At 36.6% G+C, this 19,794-nt stretch overlaps 1 protein-coding gene across 3 annotated transcripts in view; it reads right to left on the reverse strand.

Annotated features, from left to right (window-relative positions):
- The window catches only part of MKX (mohawk homeobox), a 68,145-nt gene that overhangs the window by 39,704 nt on the left and 8,647 nt on the right, over positions 1–19,794 (reverse strand). For all 3 annotated transcript variants that reach the window (XM_060659093.3, XM_060659094.3, XM_060659092.3), the window contains exons 4-5: positions 14,116–14,269; positions 13,352–13,687 (exon numbers count right to left, since the gene is read on the reverse strand). In XM_060659093.3, coding sequence (XP_060515076.1) covers positions 13,352–13,687; positions 14,116–14,269 — 490 coding nt within the window. The remainder of the gene's footprint in view (positions 1–13,351; positions 13,688–14,115; positions 14,270–19,794) is intronic.

Consider the following 19,794-nt stretch of genomic DNA (forward strand, 5'->3'; position numbering starts at 1 on the left):
ATATAAGAATATAAGAAATATAAGATAAAATATATAATATTCATATATATATATATATGAAAAAGATAAGAAAAACTCCCTTTAAAGCCTGCCATCACTACAACATTGTTTTGGAAAATTTGGTCAATGGAATGTAACTGCTGAAGGGAAGGAGGAAGGGAAGCAGAGAAAAGAGGAAAATAAATATATAAAACTGTTACTATCTGACAGTTATACGCTTGTGTGTACTCTGACAATATTATATCAATATCATATATCAATTACATATTATATCAATATTATATAAGAAAAATGTACAAAATCCAACAGATTTCCTACATATCCATGATAATTATTATAATATGTAATAGATAAGAAGTCATCCAGAATGGAAACAATAAGAATAACAAAATAAAACATCTAATAATTAAAAGAAATTTTTTTTAACATTTATTCATTATTGAGACACAGAGAGAGAGACAGAGCACGAGCATGGGAGGGGCAGAGAGAGGGGGAGACACAGAATCTGAAGCAGGCTCCAGGCTCTGAGCTGTCAGCACAGAGCGCAACGCGGGGCTCGAACCCACGAGCAGTGAGATCATGACCTGAGCCGAAGTCAAGACGCCTAACCGACTAAGCCACCCAGGTGCCCCAAAACATCTAATAATTTAATGAGAAATATGCAAACTCTATGTAAAGAAAACTATAAAAATTTATTGAATGTCCTGAAAAATAATCAGAATAAGTGGAAAAATATACTATGTTCCTGAGTGGAAAGACTTGGTATAGTAAGGATAAAAATATTCCCCAAATTAATACATAAATTCAATGTAATCCCAAATGAATTTCCAATGAAATTTTTAAAATGGAACTTGTCAATCTTATTCCAAAGTTCAACTGGAAAGGCAAATTCAAGAGACTTGATGAGAATATTTTGAAAAAATTGCAAGTGGACATACCTTGCCATATGTCAAAATGCACAATAAGGCTACAGTCATGAAAACAGTGTGCTACTGATGTAGAAGTGTTTTAAAAAGTTTGGCGGAATACATTAGAGTCTAGAAATAGACACATATAAAGGAAGGTAGAGTATACTAACGGTAGCATTTCTTTTTTTTTTTTTTAATGTTTATTTTTTCAGAGAGAGAGAGAGAGAGAGAAAGAATGAGCAGGGGAGGGGCAGAGACAGAGAAAGACAACACTGACAACAGCAGAGTCCGACGCAGGGCTTGAACTCAACAAACTGTGAGATTATGACCTGAACCTAAGTTGTAACTTTAACCGATTGAGCCACCCAGGCGTCCCTAGAGGTAGCATTTCAAGTCAGTAAGGAAATGTGGAAGTGCTCAGTAAATTGTATTGGAACAGATCGTGTTGGGGAAAAACCAGAAGTCAGATCTTTACTTCACATAACTTACAAAAAATTGTAGGTAGATTATAATTATATAAGTGTACAATTAAAATAATAAAAGTAGTAGAAGAAAATGTAAAACCGAACTTTTATAATCTTGGGACAGGTATTCCTAAAAGTGACACAAGACATAAAGAACACATTGCCATATTTAATCATAAGCCCTTTCCCCTCTTTTTTTTTTTTTTTTAAATTTTTTTTTTAATGTTTATTTATTTCTGAGACAGAGAGAGACAGAGGATGAGTGGGGGAGGGGCAGAGAGAGAGGGAGACACAGAATCCAAAGCAGGCTCCAGGCTCTGAGCTGTCAGCACAGAGCCTGATGCGGGGCTCAAACTCACAAACCGTGAGATCATGACCTGAGCCGAAGTCGGTTGCTCAACCAACTGAGCCACCCAGGCGCCCCAAGCCCTTTCCCCTCTTGACCTCCTTACCCACTCAGGGCCCAATACCCTCCTTGGGCAAGGTCCTTTACCTGCCACCATGGGGGCTTACTATAGCCATGCCCCCTGAAGCTCCTTTGAAATGTTTCTGAGCTTGGAGCCCAAGTCCTGGTTCTAATAGTGACAAAATGGTATGCATTTAACTACGACTTTCTGTCTACCGTGGGCTTCCTTTTCTCCCTATGCATTTCATAGAATCCCTGATTATCAAAGGCAGAAGGCAATGACGCGTCCTCATTTGACAGCTGAAGGAAGGAAGGCCCCCCTGAATAAAGAGACTTACCTTGGAACACATCCCCAGTTGCTGGCAGTTCTGGCTAAATACAGTGCTCCCAGTTTCTAAGGCAAATCTGCTCTCTCCACATTATAACTTCTTGTGGCCTAATCTATAAGTGGGTAATCTCAGGTCAGGTAAGGAGGCTGACTACAGAGAAAATCTAGACCCAGCAAAGTCATTTTCCAAACCACATACGAAACAGTAGGGATTTAACTATAGCCAAGATACAGATTAAACTTGTATTGTTTCAACAGAGTCTCTACTCAGACCTTTACACTGTCATTTTAATAAAGCACCTAAGAGACAGGATGTGGTCAAGTAGAACATAGATAGGTCATTTGTCTTTATTGTTCTTCTCTGAGCTTCCTACTAGCATTTCACTGAGTGTGTATGTTAGAGGGTAGGGATTAGGAATGGTATTTGGGGGTTGGTAATATGTCATGAAATCATAAAGTTGAGCTTTTTTATATTTTCCTAATGAGAGGAAAGTTATTGTAACTATAAACTAAATTTTACTGCTTCAATCATAGTAACCATGAAATAGTCCTCAAACACCTTTCAAGATAGTTGAAAATTACTATTCCAGATGATTTATGTTTATACCTTTTAAAGCACAATTTTAAGGAAAAAATATAAATAAATAAATCTGAAGGAAAAAAGTACACAGGTTAGATAAACCAGAGGCCCCATGGGTTATGAGTAAATCTGAACTGGTGCTATATTTCTGAAAAGGACTAAGGTAAAGGAACCCAGGAGACACAGTAAAAACTAAGACACGACCAATTGCACTACTGACAAGGTTGTGAAAAAACTCCTTGATCCAGCTGGATAGATTTAGCAGCTCAGAAAGAATTAAAGGAGGGAGGGAGGGAGAAGAAGGGAGAGAGGGAGAGGGAGGGAGGGAGGGAGAGAGAGAGAGAGAGAGAGAGAGAACAAACACCAAGACAAAAAATGCAGTCAAGACAAGGATAAAAGAAAATGCAAAACAATGGCTCTCTACCTCAGTTGCAAACTAGAGAAGGCTATGTGGGTTCTCAAGTAGCCACAATATTGCAACCATCTTGCTTGGAGTTAGGCTAAGACATCACACCAAAGGCACGTGGCACCAAGCAGCTTCTGCCCAGGGATTTTACATTTAGAAATGTAAGACCCAGTAACATTTAAGGAATTCTCCCTCCTGCCAGATAGCCATCCTCTTGCCCCGAAGCCATGTGACAAATGATCCTGAATACCACGTTGCCTTTTATGCATCTGTTGTCTAAATCAGTGTAGAAACTGGAAGGAGAGACTCTGAATTCTGGCCCTTAGCAAAAGGGTACATTTTAGTGTCATAATGACAGTTTTGGCAGAATGGGGCATTCTTACTTGAAATGTCTCTGCCATACTGAGAGCTTTGTCCACCATAACCTGAGTCTGGTTCAGTCAAAGGGACTATCAGTTCTAAATTTTAAATACATGAGCAACTATGTAAAAATTTAAAGAGCAAACTGTTTCTTGGACATCCCATTTCATGAATGTCTCTGATCACCTTTCAGCACTTGCAAAGTTTTCGTTTTCATTTGTGCTGTTTTCCAGTTTAATGTTATTATCACCCAAATATTCCTCTCAAAGTCACCGTTTAAAGTGTTTTGCTCTCTTTATCGCTTGATCAAAGGTAAAACGTTTTTTGCGTACTCTGTGTGTGTGTGTGTGTGTGTGTGTGTGTGTGTGTAATGGCATCACAAAGGGAACACATTCTTTCTGTCAGAGATATCCATCTTGGTCACTGTATCAAAGAGACTCCAAAGCACTGAAGTAAGTGGGCAAGAGGCTGTTTTTAACCCTATCTGTAGTTCAGGGATTGTGGGAGACACAACACGCACTTGAGAGCATCCTCACATGCCATCACCAAGGGGCTGCCCAAATCTGTGACACGGCGAAGTCTAAACTTCAGTTTTACCTCTTCTAGGTACATCTGGATGTGTCTGACCTGAAGAAATGCTAAAGGTGAATCAGACTCTGCAGTACCTCAGTGCGTCTTGCACCAGTGTCTTACTTGCCTGAGAAAAACAGTTCATGGCTCCTTCTCTGACTGGGAGGACCTAACATCATTGGAAGTGGATGACTGATGTTGTTGCTCAAACCTGACACTACTCTATCTTCCCCAAACCACGTTCCATTGGGTTGTTGTTATCACCCGAGCTTTTTTCTGACCACTACCAGGGAAGGAAGGACTCAACGCCTCCAGTGTGCACCAAAGGGAGAGGGAAGATATCACTGGTCATTTTCAAAAGCTGCTTTGTCTTCCTAACTACATCCAATTCAGTTATTACCACTATGACCATACGTATGTGCAGAGAGAGATGCACACTAGCAGTATTAGCTTTTAGGCATTTTCTGCAAATCATTCATATTTCCCTTAGTAAGCAAAGGAGGATCCCTAGGTAATGACGTCTATTACAACCTGTAGTCTAAAAACGTGTGTAAAGACCTTTTTACTGCAGCCGTTAACAATAGAGAAAAGAATTTTAAATGCACACACAGCTAGCCTAAGTTCTCGAAACTTCAACGCTAATGCTTAAGGATTTACTTTTATTTAAAAGTAAAAGTAAAGGATCTCATGGTTCGTGAGTTCAAGCCCCGCGTCAGGCTCTGTGCTAACTGCTCAGAGCCTGGAGCCTGCTTCAGATTCTGTGTCTCCCTGTCTCTGCCCCTCCCCCACTCGTGTTCTGTCTCTCTCTGTCTCTCAAGGGTGAAGAAACATTTAAATAAATAAATAAATAAATAAATAAAAGTAAATGTCAATTAAGTAGCTGAAATTGCCCAAAGCAATCAGACTAATTGTACCAAGGGTCTGGATCATATCTCCAAGCAATCAAGCAACTCATATCCAAAAAAACGAACAATTTCAATGCTTAGTATAGAGCCTATAGCAATTTCCAAATCTGCAAATTCAAGAATTGAACTAGAGGATCCTTTCAAGTTCGCTGTTGGGCTTATAAAAATCGTTGACTATTTGTTCAGTACAATGAATATGAGAGAAATTGGGTAACAAAGTTGTTAAAGAAGAAAGGGAGAAAAGAGGCATTATACATTAAACATGCTGTCTTGCATCTAAACTGAAAACGAAGAGAAAATTCAAATTTTGTAAAAGAACTATCTCATTTGTGAGGGAACAAGGTTGTTACTTTTTTGCTTCCCCCAAACTCATAATTATAAATGATATAATTTCTAACAGAAAACAAGAGCAGAAGCTTCCAAAATTTAAAAGTACCAAAATTTTGGCCTGGAAGAAAACACATATTTATTCTGAGTAAAAATTCTGTTACATCAACAAGACACATTTTGACATAGAAAAATACCTGTTTAATTTTAGAAACAAAGTAGGGAGGCAGAAGGGAAAAACTAACTACAGCTAACCAAAAAAGAAAGAAAGGAAAGAAACCACTTCCATATTCATTAAATAGAATGTCTTGTTATTTTCACAGACAGTAAAAACTTTTTGACATCCCATTTAGTCTCAGACTGGAGAGGTGTCAATGGATCTTATTTGACCTCTTCAGTGTGTAAAGAGTTTACAAACCTAACCAAATTTAGAATTAGTGGGAGTTACACACTTATGTTCCTTATACATAAGAGAAGAAAAAAAGGCCCTTTTATGCCAGCTTTGAGTTGGGCTTGAATTTTTATGACTTATTTAGAAGCCCTAGGGAATGAAAAAAGTCTCTGAATGGAAATACTGACACAGGCTTAAATATAGTGACATGGACAAGCACGTCTATGAAACAGCACCAGGATGTGACTGACCACTCCAGCACGTCTGAAATGCAGGCAACATCATACAATCAATTACAATGGACTCAGTTCCGGTAGAAAAGTAATGCCAAGTTAGAGAATCAAAATTTCAGGTTGGTAAACTTGTTTTTAACAGGAAAATATGCAAAATGTATGGGACGTTTACTCTGATAGGCGGAGGAAAGAGAAAATGTAAAATTTCTGCATAGACTCTCTCCAGTTGTATTACAGGATTAAAAACAGTCACTCTTAAAAAAAAAAGTCCAAGCTGTCATGTCAATCCTGAGAGCAAATGTGGCACAAGAGTTTAAATCAGTGGATCTGAATCTGTGCTTTCTTTCTCAGATCTTACACGGTTTTGTGCTAGACAGAGACAGACAACAAATATTTATTTTTGTTTGTCTATTTGCTATATTTTTAATTCTTTGGTGGGTTTTTTAAAACTAGCTAAACTTTTCCATTTATCATCCTTTCATTTTCCTGAAAGTCACTTTTTTTTTTACTTGAAAATTGGTTTAGTTTCATTTTATAGTTTCTCAGTTATTATTTTGAATCCCTTCAACACCTCAGAGTTTCCAGCTACATTTTTTTTTTTACTATTTTCCTCTGGTTTAAAATTTTTCACATTTGTCTTTTTTTTTTTTTTTTTAAGCCATTCAAACGTATTCAAGATCATTTTCTTTCTTTTGTCATGTTCACAGAAACAGATCAACATATATATGTGCACATTAAAATGTCTTTCATGGTTTAAGAAGCAAAAAAGACCACATCATTAAAACACTAACTCGTTTAAGTAACGGTTATGGGCAAATCTGTGAAAGACGCTGTACTAAGTGCTAAGGGGACTATAAAATGAATAAAACGCCACTTTAGGGCCTCAAAGAGCTTTTAATACACATAAGGCAGTGAGTATCAGCACAAAAGAAGAGACAATGTCGCTACATTTCAGAAAAAACAGTGTTTCTAACGTTCACACAAATGTGATATCACTGTTGCTATCATTCTTAGGTAATGCGTGGAAGAAACACAATGTAAAAGGGTAGAAAACATTGGGATCAAAAACAGTCCTTAAAATTTTTCTAAACTAACTTGCCATATACTTTCAATTTGTTTGTAAGCCATGTTGTTTTCTGGGGCTGTAGGTCTCAGTATTTACACTTAGGTTTTTCCAGCCTCTCACATGACACCAAGTAACAAAGCAAATGAAAAGCTACCCCTTAAGGAGCCAGCAAACTGCTCATGCCAATATTTGTTCTCTTTTTCTATTTTTGTTTGCCATTAATCTTTCAGTTTCAAACAGGAGATGAAACACTTATGCAATTTCATTTCAATTTTGCTAGTGAATCGATAATGAACATTTAATTTAAAAAAATCAAGCTACTTTAAAAATATTCCATATGAATGTTTTGCCATCATCACTGACATATACTTAAAAATCTATGGTGTTCTGAATATCATGCTTAAGTTTTGATATTTCTATAGTAACCCTACGCCTACCCAAAAATCACTTCTGTAGATCTCACTTAAACCATCACTGCTTTGGAGTGAGTAATTAGGAAGAATTCTTTTCAACAGGCTATCAGAAAGACATCATTCTTTATTCAAAGCTGTTAGGGGCAAGTTTGGAACTGTGGTTAACCCAACATTACTGATTTAAAAGGATGGAATATCATATAAAAAGCAATAGGAGGAGGTAGTTTAGAGGAGAGAGGATATTGAAGCACACTTCACATGCTGTGTTTAATATTATAAGCTTAGGAGAGCAGAAAATTCTGTATTTTTAAAACTGGTACTTAAGTTTCTATCTGGAAATTTCACTTACGTGGAATACCTCATTCCCAGATGGTGTCAGATAGGTGAGGTATTATTGTAGTAAGGATACAAGACAAGGAATTGGATAACCTTTCAAGTATCCTTTAAATGTCACTAACTGGGATGGTGATAGAGGGTTTTTTATTCTCTGCTGGAGTACATCAGCAGTCATTTGCATGCCAGGAAAGAACGTCTGGAATAATCCAAAAGGGCAAAGCTTAGTTCTTTCACCAAAAACAAGGACATGACAGGCACAAAAAGGGAAATGAAACAGGATAAAAGTATCCAAAGCAGACTTACTGTTCAACAAAATCCCACAGAGAAACTAGCATGAACACAGAGACACATACCATCTTAACACTCGGTTCTTGACAAAGCCTTCTCTTGACTACTACGATGCTTTCTTTAAGCTACTCACAGACACAAAACCCAAAATTGATGAAACCTATAAATTAGGAGTGAGTATTCACGCTCAAAAAGATCTGCCAAGACAGCTCTTTAAATCTTTCTTCTGCTTCTTTTAACGAGGGTTTCTTGGATGAGCAGCCTAGCACAAAACACAGGGCTTCGGTGAGCCTAGAACAGGGCCTGTGTAGAGTGGCTCTTAAGGAACATTTTTGTGTGTGGAATGAATGCATGAAAGAGCACCTCTTATATGAGTGGACTGTATCTCGGAAATGTACCTGTGAAGTCGGCTGTTTAGAACTGAAGAGAGCACAACTCCAAAGAAGCCATGCTATACATAAATTAAGGTTAAATCCAGGCTAATCCGATGGTTTTCTGAACTCATACCTGGGTTATACTACTGATAATGCCAGCTTCAATTCTGAAGTACATGCATATGCAGGAAGAGAGAGAGAAAAAGGAACATTTCTCCTCTTGGTGCGCATCATTAGCTGAGAAAAAAAATGTTTGGAAATGGCATTTAGCCTCTGGCATCCATTCACACTTTCTACCTCCTACTTCTTTCCTTAGTGACCAAAATCCCTGGTTCTTTTTGCTCCAACTGTGGCAGGCCATCCAAAGGGACTCTGTCTTCCAGAGAATTCCATGCACCAAATAAGTGACTTCTTTTTTCTCTCAATCAGAAATCTCCATTTCTTCAGGGATATTCACCTCAGTCAAGTGGAAGGGAAGCTAATCTGGTTAATTCACACTAACATAGAAAAGAGTTCTATGTTCCTATATGTTTTTGCTGCACCAGATGTGTCTAATTAAGAGGGATTTTAGACAGTTTAACAAGATGAAGTTTAAGCATTCAGCCTGTGGGAGCTGGTTAAATTTATGAATTATATACTTGCAGAGCAGTGGGGCTCAGAGAATAACCATTCGAATGTACTAGCCATTTATAAATTGTGAGCTGCAAAAAGAAAGAACATAACAGGGACTTGTCCTCAAGCCGAGCAAAAGAAGTGCGGGGAAGTCCACACAATTTATTTCAAGACTTGCCTGATTTTCCCCTCGTCAGTACACTTCTTAGAAACCTCCCTGCTCTCCTTCAGCAAAGAAGGAAATGTAATAGTCTTTTAAGGGTAAATCAGACTCGAACGCAAGTCAGGAAAGGCTCCAATGAGAACTTACTCTGTAGGTGGGACAGATGGCAGATGGCTCCTTCACAGATGGTCGCATCTGGAGAATATCACTACTGATTCAATAGGAGTGGAGGTGGATATTAAAGACACCTCAGAGGGCAGACCCATCGAAGGGTTAGGGGCCTTGAGGTCAGTTTGTAATGGGAATTCACTCCATCAAATACCTGAAAATTGTCATCCATTAACCTGACATGATGATAAGTATTATAATTTTAATGCAGACAACTTAATTCAACAGACAACACTGAGTAACTAAATCTTCTTGAGTAGTATTTTTTTTTAGAAGCAATAGCCTTAATAATTCTAATCAATTCTAATGGTATAATTTCCGCCCTCAGAAATGTTTTTTTAGCCAATATGTGTTGAAAGCCTATTACACCCCATGAAAATAAAAATCTTTCTTTTTCTACACGACGGGGAGACTTCAGATTACAGAGAAATATTTAATATCTACATAAAATCAACAGAACATGTTTGTATCTACGTTGATGTTGTCAGTCAGGTGGAGAGAAAGCTAATCTGATTAATTCATACTAACTTAGAAAAGAGTTCTATTCACCTACATGTTTCAATTAGGATTACTTTATAATCTAGTGGGCTTAACTCTCCTAGAATTTAACAACAACAAGTGAAATAAAATTCAGCGATGCATTATCCTTCCACATACCAACTCTTTCATTTGGCCTTTTGGTTCCATATCATTAATGAAATGCATCATAAGATAGCAAAAATGTGTGGAAAAACGAATAAAATTTTTTAGCATAGATAAACTAAGAAATTGTGTTTAAAGCTGATCTATTCTTGAAAAACAATTTGAAAGTTGAAATCTTTGCACTCCTGTAAAACTGTGGTGGGGGAGGGGAGTGGTGTTTAATAGCAGATTTAGAGGGTTTCTGTTTAGGTGAAGAAAGAAAGATATAACCAGAAGGAATTGAAGGAATTCAGAATAAGCCTGTATGCCAGCGAAAACCATAGTAGTTGCTCAGAAAGTATTTATTGAAATCCCCTGTTCTATTTATGCATGAGTGGCATCAGCCAGATACAATTGCAGCAACGTTGTCATTCGCTTCCCCCAGAAGACAGCCATTTATTGTTTCGGGCTGAGATTTAGCAGACCAGTTTTAGACCACCAGTCCTTCTCAATTCTCTATCCACAAAACCAAACAATGTATTCTGTTCTTTTAAAAGTTTATACACATGCATGGAAAACCAGAAGTTTACGTGTCTAGGCTGCTTTCTCATTGCTTGCAAAACTAAAAAATAGGTTTTTATTTAAAAATAGAACTTGGCAAATGAATAGGCCATTGAAGACTTTAATAAAAATAAATGGCCAAGATATTTCACTTTGAGAAGCATCAACTATACAGGCATGCTAATCACTCTTTGGTTTTCTATTTTATTTTCTTTGAAAAGAGCATGCATTTTCTTTTTTTAAATAATTGCTTTAATATTTATTTTTGAGAGAGAGAGAGAGAGAACAAGCAGGGGAGGGGCAGAGAGATTGAGAGACAGAATCTAAAGCAGGCTCCAGGCTCCGAGCTATCAGCCCAGAGCCCTATGAGGGGCTCTAACTCACAAACTGTGAGATCATGACCTGAGATGAAGTTGGAACCTTACGCATTTTCATAAGACGCATCATACTGGGTAAATTACAAATTTTTTACTGGGCAACATAAAGAAATGTGTAAGAAATTTACAAAAGTAACAGACCTTCAATTATTCCATCTAATCAAAATTAATTTTCATTGTTTCCAAAAAACCTTCCTTGTTTTTGTCCATACATATTTGTAATGTCACAATTGCATTCAATGTTTCCACAATTTTAAATTGTTTTTCACTTAACCTTATGTTATCAATATTCCTCATGTTGCTTTATAGTCAGTATCAGTATCATAAATAAAAAGGTTGATTTTTATGCTATTTTAATCTGGCTTTGGATTAGGATAACATTTACATTTTTAAAAACTGACATACTTCCCATATTTTTACATGCTTGAGAAAAATGCAGTAAGCATGAGAATTAATTACTTCTTCAAAGTTTGGGGAAAAATCCACTGAATATCAAATCATGTGTTTTGGAAATGGAGTTTTACTAAAAACCTTGATTTTTCCTGCATCAGTGGTCATTTACAACTTTTCTCATTATAATTTTATAATTTAATTTGTGTGGATAATACCAATTCATCTACACATTTGCATATGGTATACTGTCAAACAACTGTGCATAATACACCATAATTTAAAAGTATTTTTAATAACTATATATTGACTGCTATAGCTTTTTTTTCACTTCCAATTTTATTCCGTACCAATTTTTGCTTTTTTCTTTTAGTATTTCTTTCAGAGTGAAGTCTTAATTTATCTAGTTTTCAGCTTTCCATTCTAACTTTTTTTTTGTTTTATTTTTATTCATTTTTCTGTACTTGAATGACTTGATTTCCTATCCTTTCTTATCTCTTCAAATAAAATTCAACAAAGCTTTAAATCATCTCCAAGTTCTGTCCGCTCTGCTCACACTAGATATACATAGTTTTACATTTTTAAAATTATTAGCGAAATAGTCTTTTATTGCATCTTTTACTTCTTCCTAGACCCAATCATTATTTACAAGACTCATTTTATATCTCAGAGCATTTACAGTTGTTTTCACTGTTGGCCCTGGAACTGCAAACAAACAATGTGGCTAATTTAAGTCTTTAAAAATGTGTTGAGGGGGCGCCTGGGTGGCTCAATCAGTTGAATGTTCGACTTTGGCTCAGGTCATGAGCTCATGATTCATGGGTTCAAGCCTCGCATCAGGCTCTGTGCTGACAGCTTGGAGCCTGGAGCCTGCTTCAGATTCTGTATCTCCCTCTCTCTCTGCCCCTCCCCCACTCATACTTTCCTTCTCCCTCAAAAAATAAAAAAAACATTAAAAAAATTTTAAGTAAAAAAAAATGTGTTGAGATTTCCTCTGAATCCTCACAGATAACATATCTTACTTGAAAAGAAGACCTCTGGTTAAATAATCTGAAAGGTATATTAAATAGACCAAATTTAAATTCCTTTATAAAGCCCTACTATTCACATATCAAGGTCTTTACAAGGGTCACCTGCAGCAAAGTTTGTGCAATATTTAGCAGAGGGCCTAGCATGTCATAACTACTCAATAAATCATTGGAGGTAGTAGATATAATAATAACAGTCATCAGGGTCTGGTAGTAGTTATGTTTTCCTACCTCTTATTCAGGCTCAGCTGTGTTACTGATCTGGAGAAGAGTAATTAGCTATGTGTTTCTGGTCTGGGTTTTCTTATTAATGATCTAACATGGCTGGACTAGATGCTTCCTGAGGTTACTTCCAGCTCTAACATTTCTAAGTCTCATTTGAAGGCATTTCCAGGACCTGGACTCTTATCTATACCAGATGTAGGTCACACATATCCTTTGGTCTGAAGCAAGTTGCTCAAACACTCTTTATGAGCAAAACTCTCTGGAAACTGAAGTCAAGACAGAAATTTTTACCAAACTCACTCCACCAGAAAGATCTGGACAGGCAGAAATCAATCATTTTTGGAATAAAAGTAAAAATTTCAAAGCTATTTATCAGCTCTACTTGTGCTTTCCAGGAATAAAAGTAAAATTTCCAAAGCAATTTAAGCCAAACCTACACTTTTCCTTCACAAGAGTCTTGGCACCCATGCTAATTTGTGTTCATTTTCCATCACTATTAGCAATCATCTTAAGAGAAAAGATGAAATACAAAGTATTTGCATGGCTGGTTATAATTCAGGGCATTCCTCCTCCAAGAATGTGTACCATTGAGATTGAAAATTACTATGAAGAATGAAAATTCTCATATTCATCACTAAGAGTGAAAATCCCCAGTAGACCATTATCCACTAAGAAGCACATCTGGTAATTAGAAACAAAACAAAGCTTTCAAATTAAATTATGGGCTATATATATGTGAATAATCTTGTGCAAAAGCAGTAAAAATTATGCCTTTATACCTGATGAAATAAACCCCTTGCTGCAGTTTTAGTGCTGTTTTAAACAAGGTGTCATGAAAAGCACGGACTTACCTGTACGATAGACAAAGTTGCCTTCGGTTTCCGATGATGAAGGAGACACCAATTCTTCCTCAAATTCGTTGGAGCTAAAAGATCCCGAATGGTTTCTTTGCCTTGTCTTTCCCATCATGGCAGCATTTGTGGCCATGACGTGTCTCAAAGAGTCGTTAAGGTAACGATTCAATAAGCTGCTCTTGTATTTTGGGGGTGATACGTAGTCCTCACTGGCCCGTGACTCTGGCCTCACTCCAGCTTTTATGACTGAGCTCTCACTTTTAATCACAGGATGGTGAACTGGATTATTATAGCCCCCTTCATTTATGTGGTTTCTTGGAGGATTTTCTCCGTCTAAGGGATAAAAATATCACTAGGTAATACTTACATATACTTTTCTCCCAGCCACCCAACTGTTACAGTTAATCACTGAATATATACATAAAGAAAGAATATTTATTTAAAGTGTATAAAATTGTCATTGATATTCAAGATTAATTTTTAGGCACAGGAAGCAGGAATCTATGTAATCTCTCCCTATGGTATTTTAATTTTAATGAATTTCAGAGAAAATGTTATTCTGATACACGATAAATCTATAAACAAGAGGAAGCAGCCATAATTCTGTTGGTCATTTATAGTATTGTAAAAGTGAAGTTACTTCATGCAATAAAAAAGAACCATTATGGCACCATTATGTTTTGTGGAGTCAACCTTAAAAAGAGCAGTTGGGGTGAACTTCCTGGTAATGGAGGCAAAGCAAAATAAAAATATTAACAAACCTTCGGAACACGAATCATCGCTGCTTACACTAAGCCGCTCAGCATTTCCTTGAACGTATTTGTTGTACAACTTTATTCTTAAAGCCCAGCTCAAATCTGGCTGTCGAACAGTATTCTTAAGCCGACGTCTTGCATTAGCAAACCAATTTGACACCTAAAAAAGTTTTATTTTTCAATTAACAAAACATAAAATACGACCCATCACATAATTACTTTCCCACAAAGGACCAAAGCCTTTCTCAGTATATCTGATCATTAAGTATTCTCTGAATGTAATAGTATTAGACATTCATTCCATTCATTCATTCAACAAACATGCTGAGCACTTACTATAGAGACTGAGTGCATACTGTATTCTGGGAATAAACAAACAACAACAACAACAAAAACCAAAAAACAGGCCTTGCAATCAAATGTTCAGTATAGTAAGAGGGATAACTTGAAAAGTTTTTTTTGATGTTTATTTATTTTTGAGAAAGAGAGAGAGACAGAGCATGAACAGAGGAGGGGCAGAGAGAGTGGGAGACACAGAATCGGAAGCAGGTTCCAGGCTCTGAGTTGTCAACACAGAGCCCAATGCATGGCTCGAACTCATGAGCTGTGAGATCATGTCCTGAACTGAAGTCAGCCGCTCAACCAACTAAGCCACCCAGGTGCCCCTAAATAACTTTAATATAGGAAAGAATGTGATGAATGGCTTAAAAGACATTGAAATATAATGATACAGGAATCCAAAGGAAGGAGGAGTTACTTTCATATATGACTCAAGACATCATGAGGAATTAAGTGAAGAGTTGAAGGAATATATCATGTATAATGGATAGGGAAGTGTGTTCCCAATAAAGAGGACATGGGAACAAATGTAAGTCAAATTCCAGAGATATTGTGGTGGGTAAGGAAGACAGAAAAGTTAAAGATGACCTTGAGTCATGCCTGTGTAATCAAGAGAAGGACAGTGCCATTTTGAGAAAGAAAGTAGAACTGTTTAAGGATGAAATGATGTGCTTGGTTTGGGGAATGATTAGTTTGAGGTACTAGAAAAGCATACTGGTGAGATGGGCAGGAAGAAAACAAAAATGATATCTGAGACTTAAGGGAGAGGAAGATCAGACACGGGTCAAATGCACAGAAGTGACAGCAGGCAGTTTTGAGTAGGCAGAAAGGTGGTTGAAGACCAAACCCTGGACGCCTCTAGAGATCCAAGGGCAGGAATATAGAAGAGGAGCTAGGAAAACAATCAAACAGAGCAATCAGACAAGTAGAGGAAGAAAAAATGCCAACTAACACCCAGCTTTAAGTTGAAAGTCAAGTGCTTCTGAAGCAAATAGGTGAAGACAAAGAAACAAACACTGTAAAACAAAGGAAAGGTGTTTCCATGTTTGTAAAAGATGCTGTTGGATTTCCAGAGGTTAAGATGGTACTTGAGATTTCCTTCAAAATATCAGGGTATCATCAGGGAAAAGATATATAAGTAAATAACCAGAAAGGCCAATATCGGCTTTTATTTATTTATTTATTTTATTTTATTTATTTTAATTTTTTTTTTCAACGTTTTTTATTTATTTTTGGGACAGACAGAGACAGAGCATGAACGGGGGAGGGGCAGAGAGAGAGGGAGACACAGAATCGGAAACAGGCTCCAGGCTCTGAGCCATCAGCCCAGTGCCCGACGCGGGGCTCGAACTCACGGACCGCGAGATCGTGACCTGGCTGAAGTCGGACGCTTAACCGACTGCGCCACCCAGGCGCCCCCAATATCGGCTTTTAAAAGAATGAAATGTGGAAAGAGAATTACATCTTTCTGCCAATTTATTCTAGAACATGAGTCCACATTACTATAATAGTTTGTGTGGCAATGCTTGCATCGGAAGTTTCTTTTTTATTTTTTTAGATTTATAATATAAATATACAGTTCTACACATTGCCGAAGACCTAATTATTGAATGAGCCTATAGTGAATCCTCCTTTTTTAAAAAACAAAAACACAACTTTTTCCTCTTTATCTCCAGCGGTTTTTAAAGCATAGTAGCTTTCCCCAATTTACACACACATACACATACATGCACACATGTATACAAAACATATCATATATAATATATGCATTCAATATTAATTACTTTCTTTGTGTTTTAAGTAACAACTTTCCTCTTAAATTTATGTGCATTGATGTGATAACTCACGTGGCTTTTCAGAAGTCTTAGTCTTTATCAACCCCTCTTTCCTATTAAGTTGTGCTATTATAACTATGATTTCATCTGGCTTCAAATTCTCAGTCTTCTCCAACCTCTATAGACAGACAACTTCTGGGACTATTCATTCAACAAATATATATTGAGTAGCTCTTGTGCTCTAGCCATGGTGGTCAGTGCTAGGAATGTTTACTGTTAAGATAAATTTCGTCCCCTGCACACATGGAAGGATTAGCAGAGAACTACATATTAACTGTGATATATGGGTGAACATTCACTATGGAAGCACGAAATGCCTGGTGCACATCATGGCCGATGTATTCACCCATGTCCTTATTAGTAATAACTGGGAATTTTAGAACATTATTTTCCTGAACTTCCATATCTTCCATTCTATGAACTTGAATGAATCTTCACCACCACCATCAAATTCAAGTGTTGATGTGCCATTATGATTTAAATGCTTACCTTCTTCAAATCCTCATTAGTGTCCTGTTATCCTATAACTGTGGTGTAAATGGAAAGAGACCTGGTTTCCTGTTTTGAATTTGCCAAATACATGTGTGGATTTGGGAAGTCACTCAACTTTTCTGAACTTCAAACCCTTCATGTATAAAATGCATTAGATGGTTCCTAACATCCTGGCCAACCCTAAAAACTAAGATCTGTGAATATAGTCTACACTCTCCTACAGAAGTGTTAATTCATTCCGTTTATAGTCGGTACTAACCTATCTTCTGCCCTTGACCACCACCCTTTCAGGCAATCAGACATGTGTGTTTATGTCCTTCTCTGCCCCCTTGACATGCAGAGGACAAACCGCAACTTCTCCTACGCCTATGTAGCTTATATTTATTGGAATCCAGCACCAAAACTTGATTACTTTCTTTACTAAACATCATATAATTCAGACTAACTTTAAATCTTAACTAACCTTAAATCTTAGTACAACCATCACATAGTATAGTATAAAATACAATTCTCATGCAAGTCTCCATATTTTTATTAAAATGCAATGGCCTTCTAATTTCAAAAACATGAACACACTATAATTCTAACATACAAAAATGGGGACCTTTATTTTTTATTTTAATTTTTAAAAACTATTTATTTTTGAGAGAGAGAGAAAGATAGAGTGTGAGTAGGGGAGGGGCAGAGAGAGAGAGACACACACACACACAGAATCTGAAGCAGGCTCTAGGCTCTGAGCTGTCAGCACAGAGCCTGATGCAGGGCTCAAACTCATGAATTGTGAGATCATGACCCTAGCAGAAGTCGGAAGATCAAATGACTGCACCACCCAGGTGCCCCAAAATGGGGACGTTTAAATGTCATGGTGGGATTACATTTTCATATACACGGATCATATCCTTTTTTTGTGCTCTATATACTCAGCTCTTACCATAATATACTAATTACATATTAGAAGATTTCCCAGAAAGGTTTGCTGATACCTAACATGGGCTGTCTCTGACCTGATTTCATAACTTTGACTGGCAAAAAAAATGCTAATATATTTACTCTGCCAGTATTTTATTGCCAGAAATTTACAGTACAATTAAGGACGGGATATAGTTCAAGGTGCTTAATATCTGCTTGCATTAAGTCATGCAAACAGCAAACAAACAGTTGGTTAAGAAATTTGCATAAATGCTGTTTTGCAATATTTTTTTTCCCTGATGAATTAATGTAAATTCCATCTGTTTCACAGAAGATAAAAATACCAGTTCAGATTTTCTACCTTTAACTTACTATGGATTCCTTGCAAATCTCATTAACGTCTATTTTACATGATATAGGCCTCCATGGTAACATGGATAGGTTCTGCAACAGCATTTTGATATGAAACTCAGAGCTTTAAAAACACTGTATTTTATAGTGAAAGCTTGGAGAACCAAATATCTAGAAGTTGGAAGGGAAAACTAAGTAGTTTTCATCCCTACTCTAACAGAGGTGTTTACATTGATCGTATTGACAGAGCAATCACTGTAGCAAGCCCAAAGGGATAAGATGGCATATGTCCACCTTTGAATATATAGAATTAACAAACTTATTCTGAGTTACTCAACGGAAACATTGAAAACCTCATTTCCACACCATGTAGTGTAACACTTGGAATAATGTAGAAAGAGCAATCTGAGATTCTGTTGAATATTTAACAGTTGCCATAATCCTTGCAGTTGATAACTACATATATATCTCAACAGAAGCACTCAGCTAGCAAAAAAGGCGCTATGTCAACAGAAGGGGCAAAATCTTAGAAAGTAGCAATTTTAACCAATGGCACATGGACATTATCATAGGAATGTGAAACTTCTATAAGAAGAGGAAGCATTAACATTCAGTCATTAAATGGAATCTCAAACTAACTCTACATGCATTGCACTCTGTATTGTAATCATGAAAGAAGGCATCCCAAGAAGACATTTCACTCTTATAAACAAACAAACAAACAAATAAATATGTGTATGTATATATACATACATATATCTGTATATATATACACATATTTAAAAATATATACACATGAACAATGGGAAACTTTGAAATCAAATATAGCCCCCATCTGCCCTTCTCTGAAAAACTTCTTCCAAGGCAATTATTCTGTAGTAAGCTCTATATCCTATGATAATACAAAACACCAACTGCATACCATTTTGTGTTATTCCACAATAAAGCTGTTTACATTTAGGCACTACAGAGTATATTTTTTATAATGTTGAAACAGTGGGCAGCCATAGAAATTAAGCACAATGGAATATTTTGGTTGATTAAAGTACACACACACACGTCATTACCTGTCAATTTTATGAAAATGTTTATATCTCGTTAGGAAGATGCCAGATTAACAATAAATAGTTCTTTCTGCTTCGTTTTTCAGGGCTATATAAAATGTAGCCATGGATTAATGTCCTTAGAACTTCTATCTGTCAGAAAAAGTACCTTTTGTGGTCCTGAAGATATTTCTTCCACTAAAGTTTCAGTTTCTTGCTTCTAGGTCTAGTGGAGACTGCTGACCAGGTTTTATGCCCTTCCTTATCAATTTAAGAGCAACAAAACAAGGCAAAACTACATTTCATGAGAAGTTTAACAATTTGACACACAGCCAAAAGGAAAATGTTAAGTGTAAAAGACATTCTTGAAATAGGATACTCTCGTAATTAAGGAATAAAAGTTATGTTAGCCACTTATTAACATCAGTCATGAGAAACAGATAGGAGGTACTGCAATAAACAACGAAAAGGAGTTTGGAACCAGAAATAAGGGGAACACTCCATATTTGTCCACCGACACGAAAATACGACATGTTTCCAGATATACTGAAAATAATAAAATGAGTTTTATTCTTGCTGGTCTATAAACCATCATACAGCATTAAAGATAATGTGTGTTCAATGGAATGTATTTTAAAACTAGAATATCTTTGTCAGATTTCAAGACATTAACCAAGGTTCAGAATGGTGTTTTGGAAAACCACATGGTGATTATA

The sequence above is a fragment of the Panthera onca genome, chromosome B4 (genome assembly GCF_046562875.1).
Source record: "Panthera onca isolate mPanOnc1 chromosome B4, mPanOnc1 haplotype 2, whole genome shotgun sequence".
NCBI classification, from domain to species: domain Eukaryota; kingdom Metazoa; phylum Chordata; class Mammalia; order Carnivora; family Felidae; genus Panthera; species Panthera onca.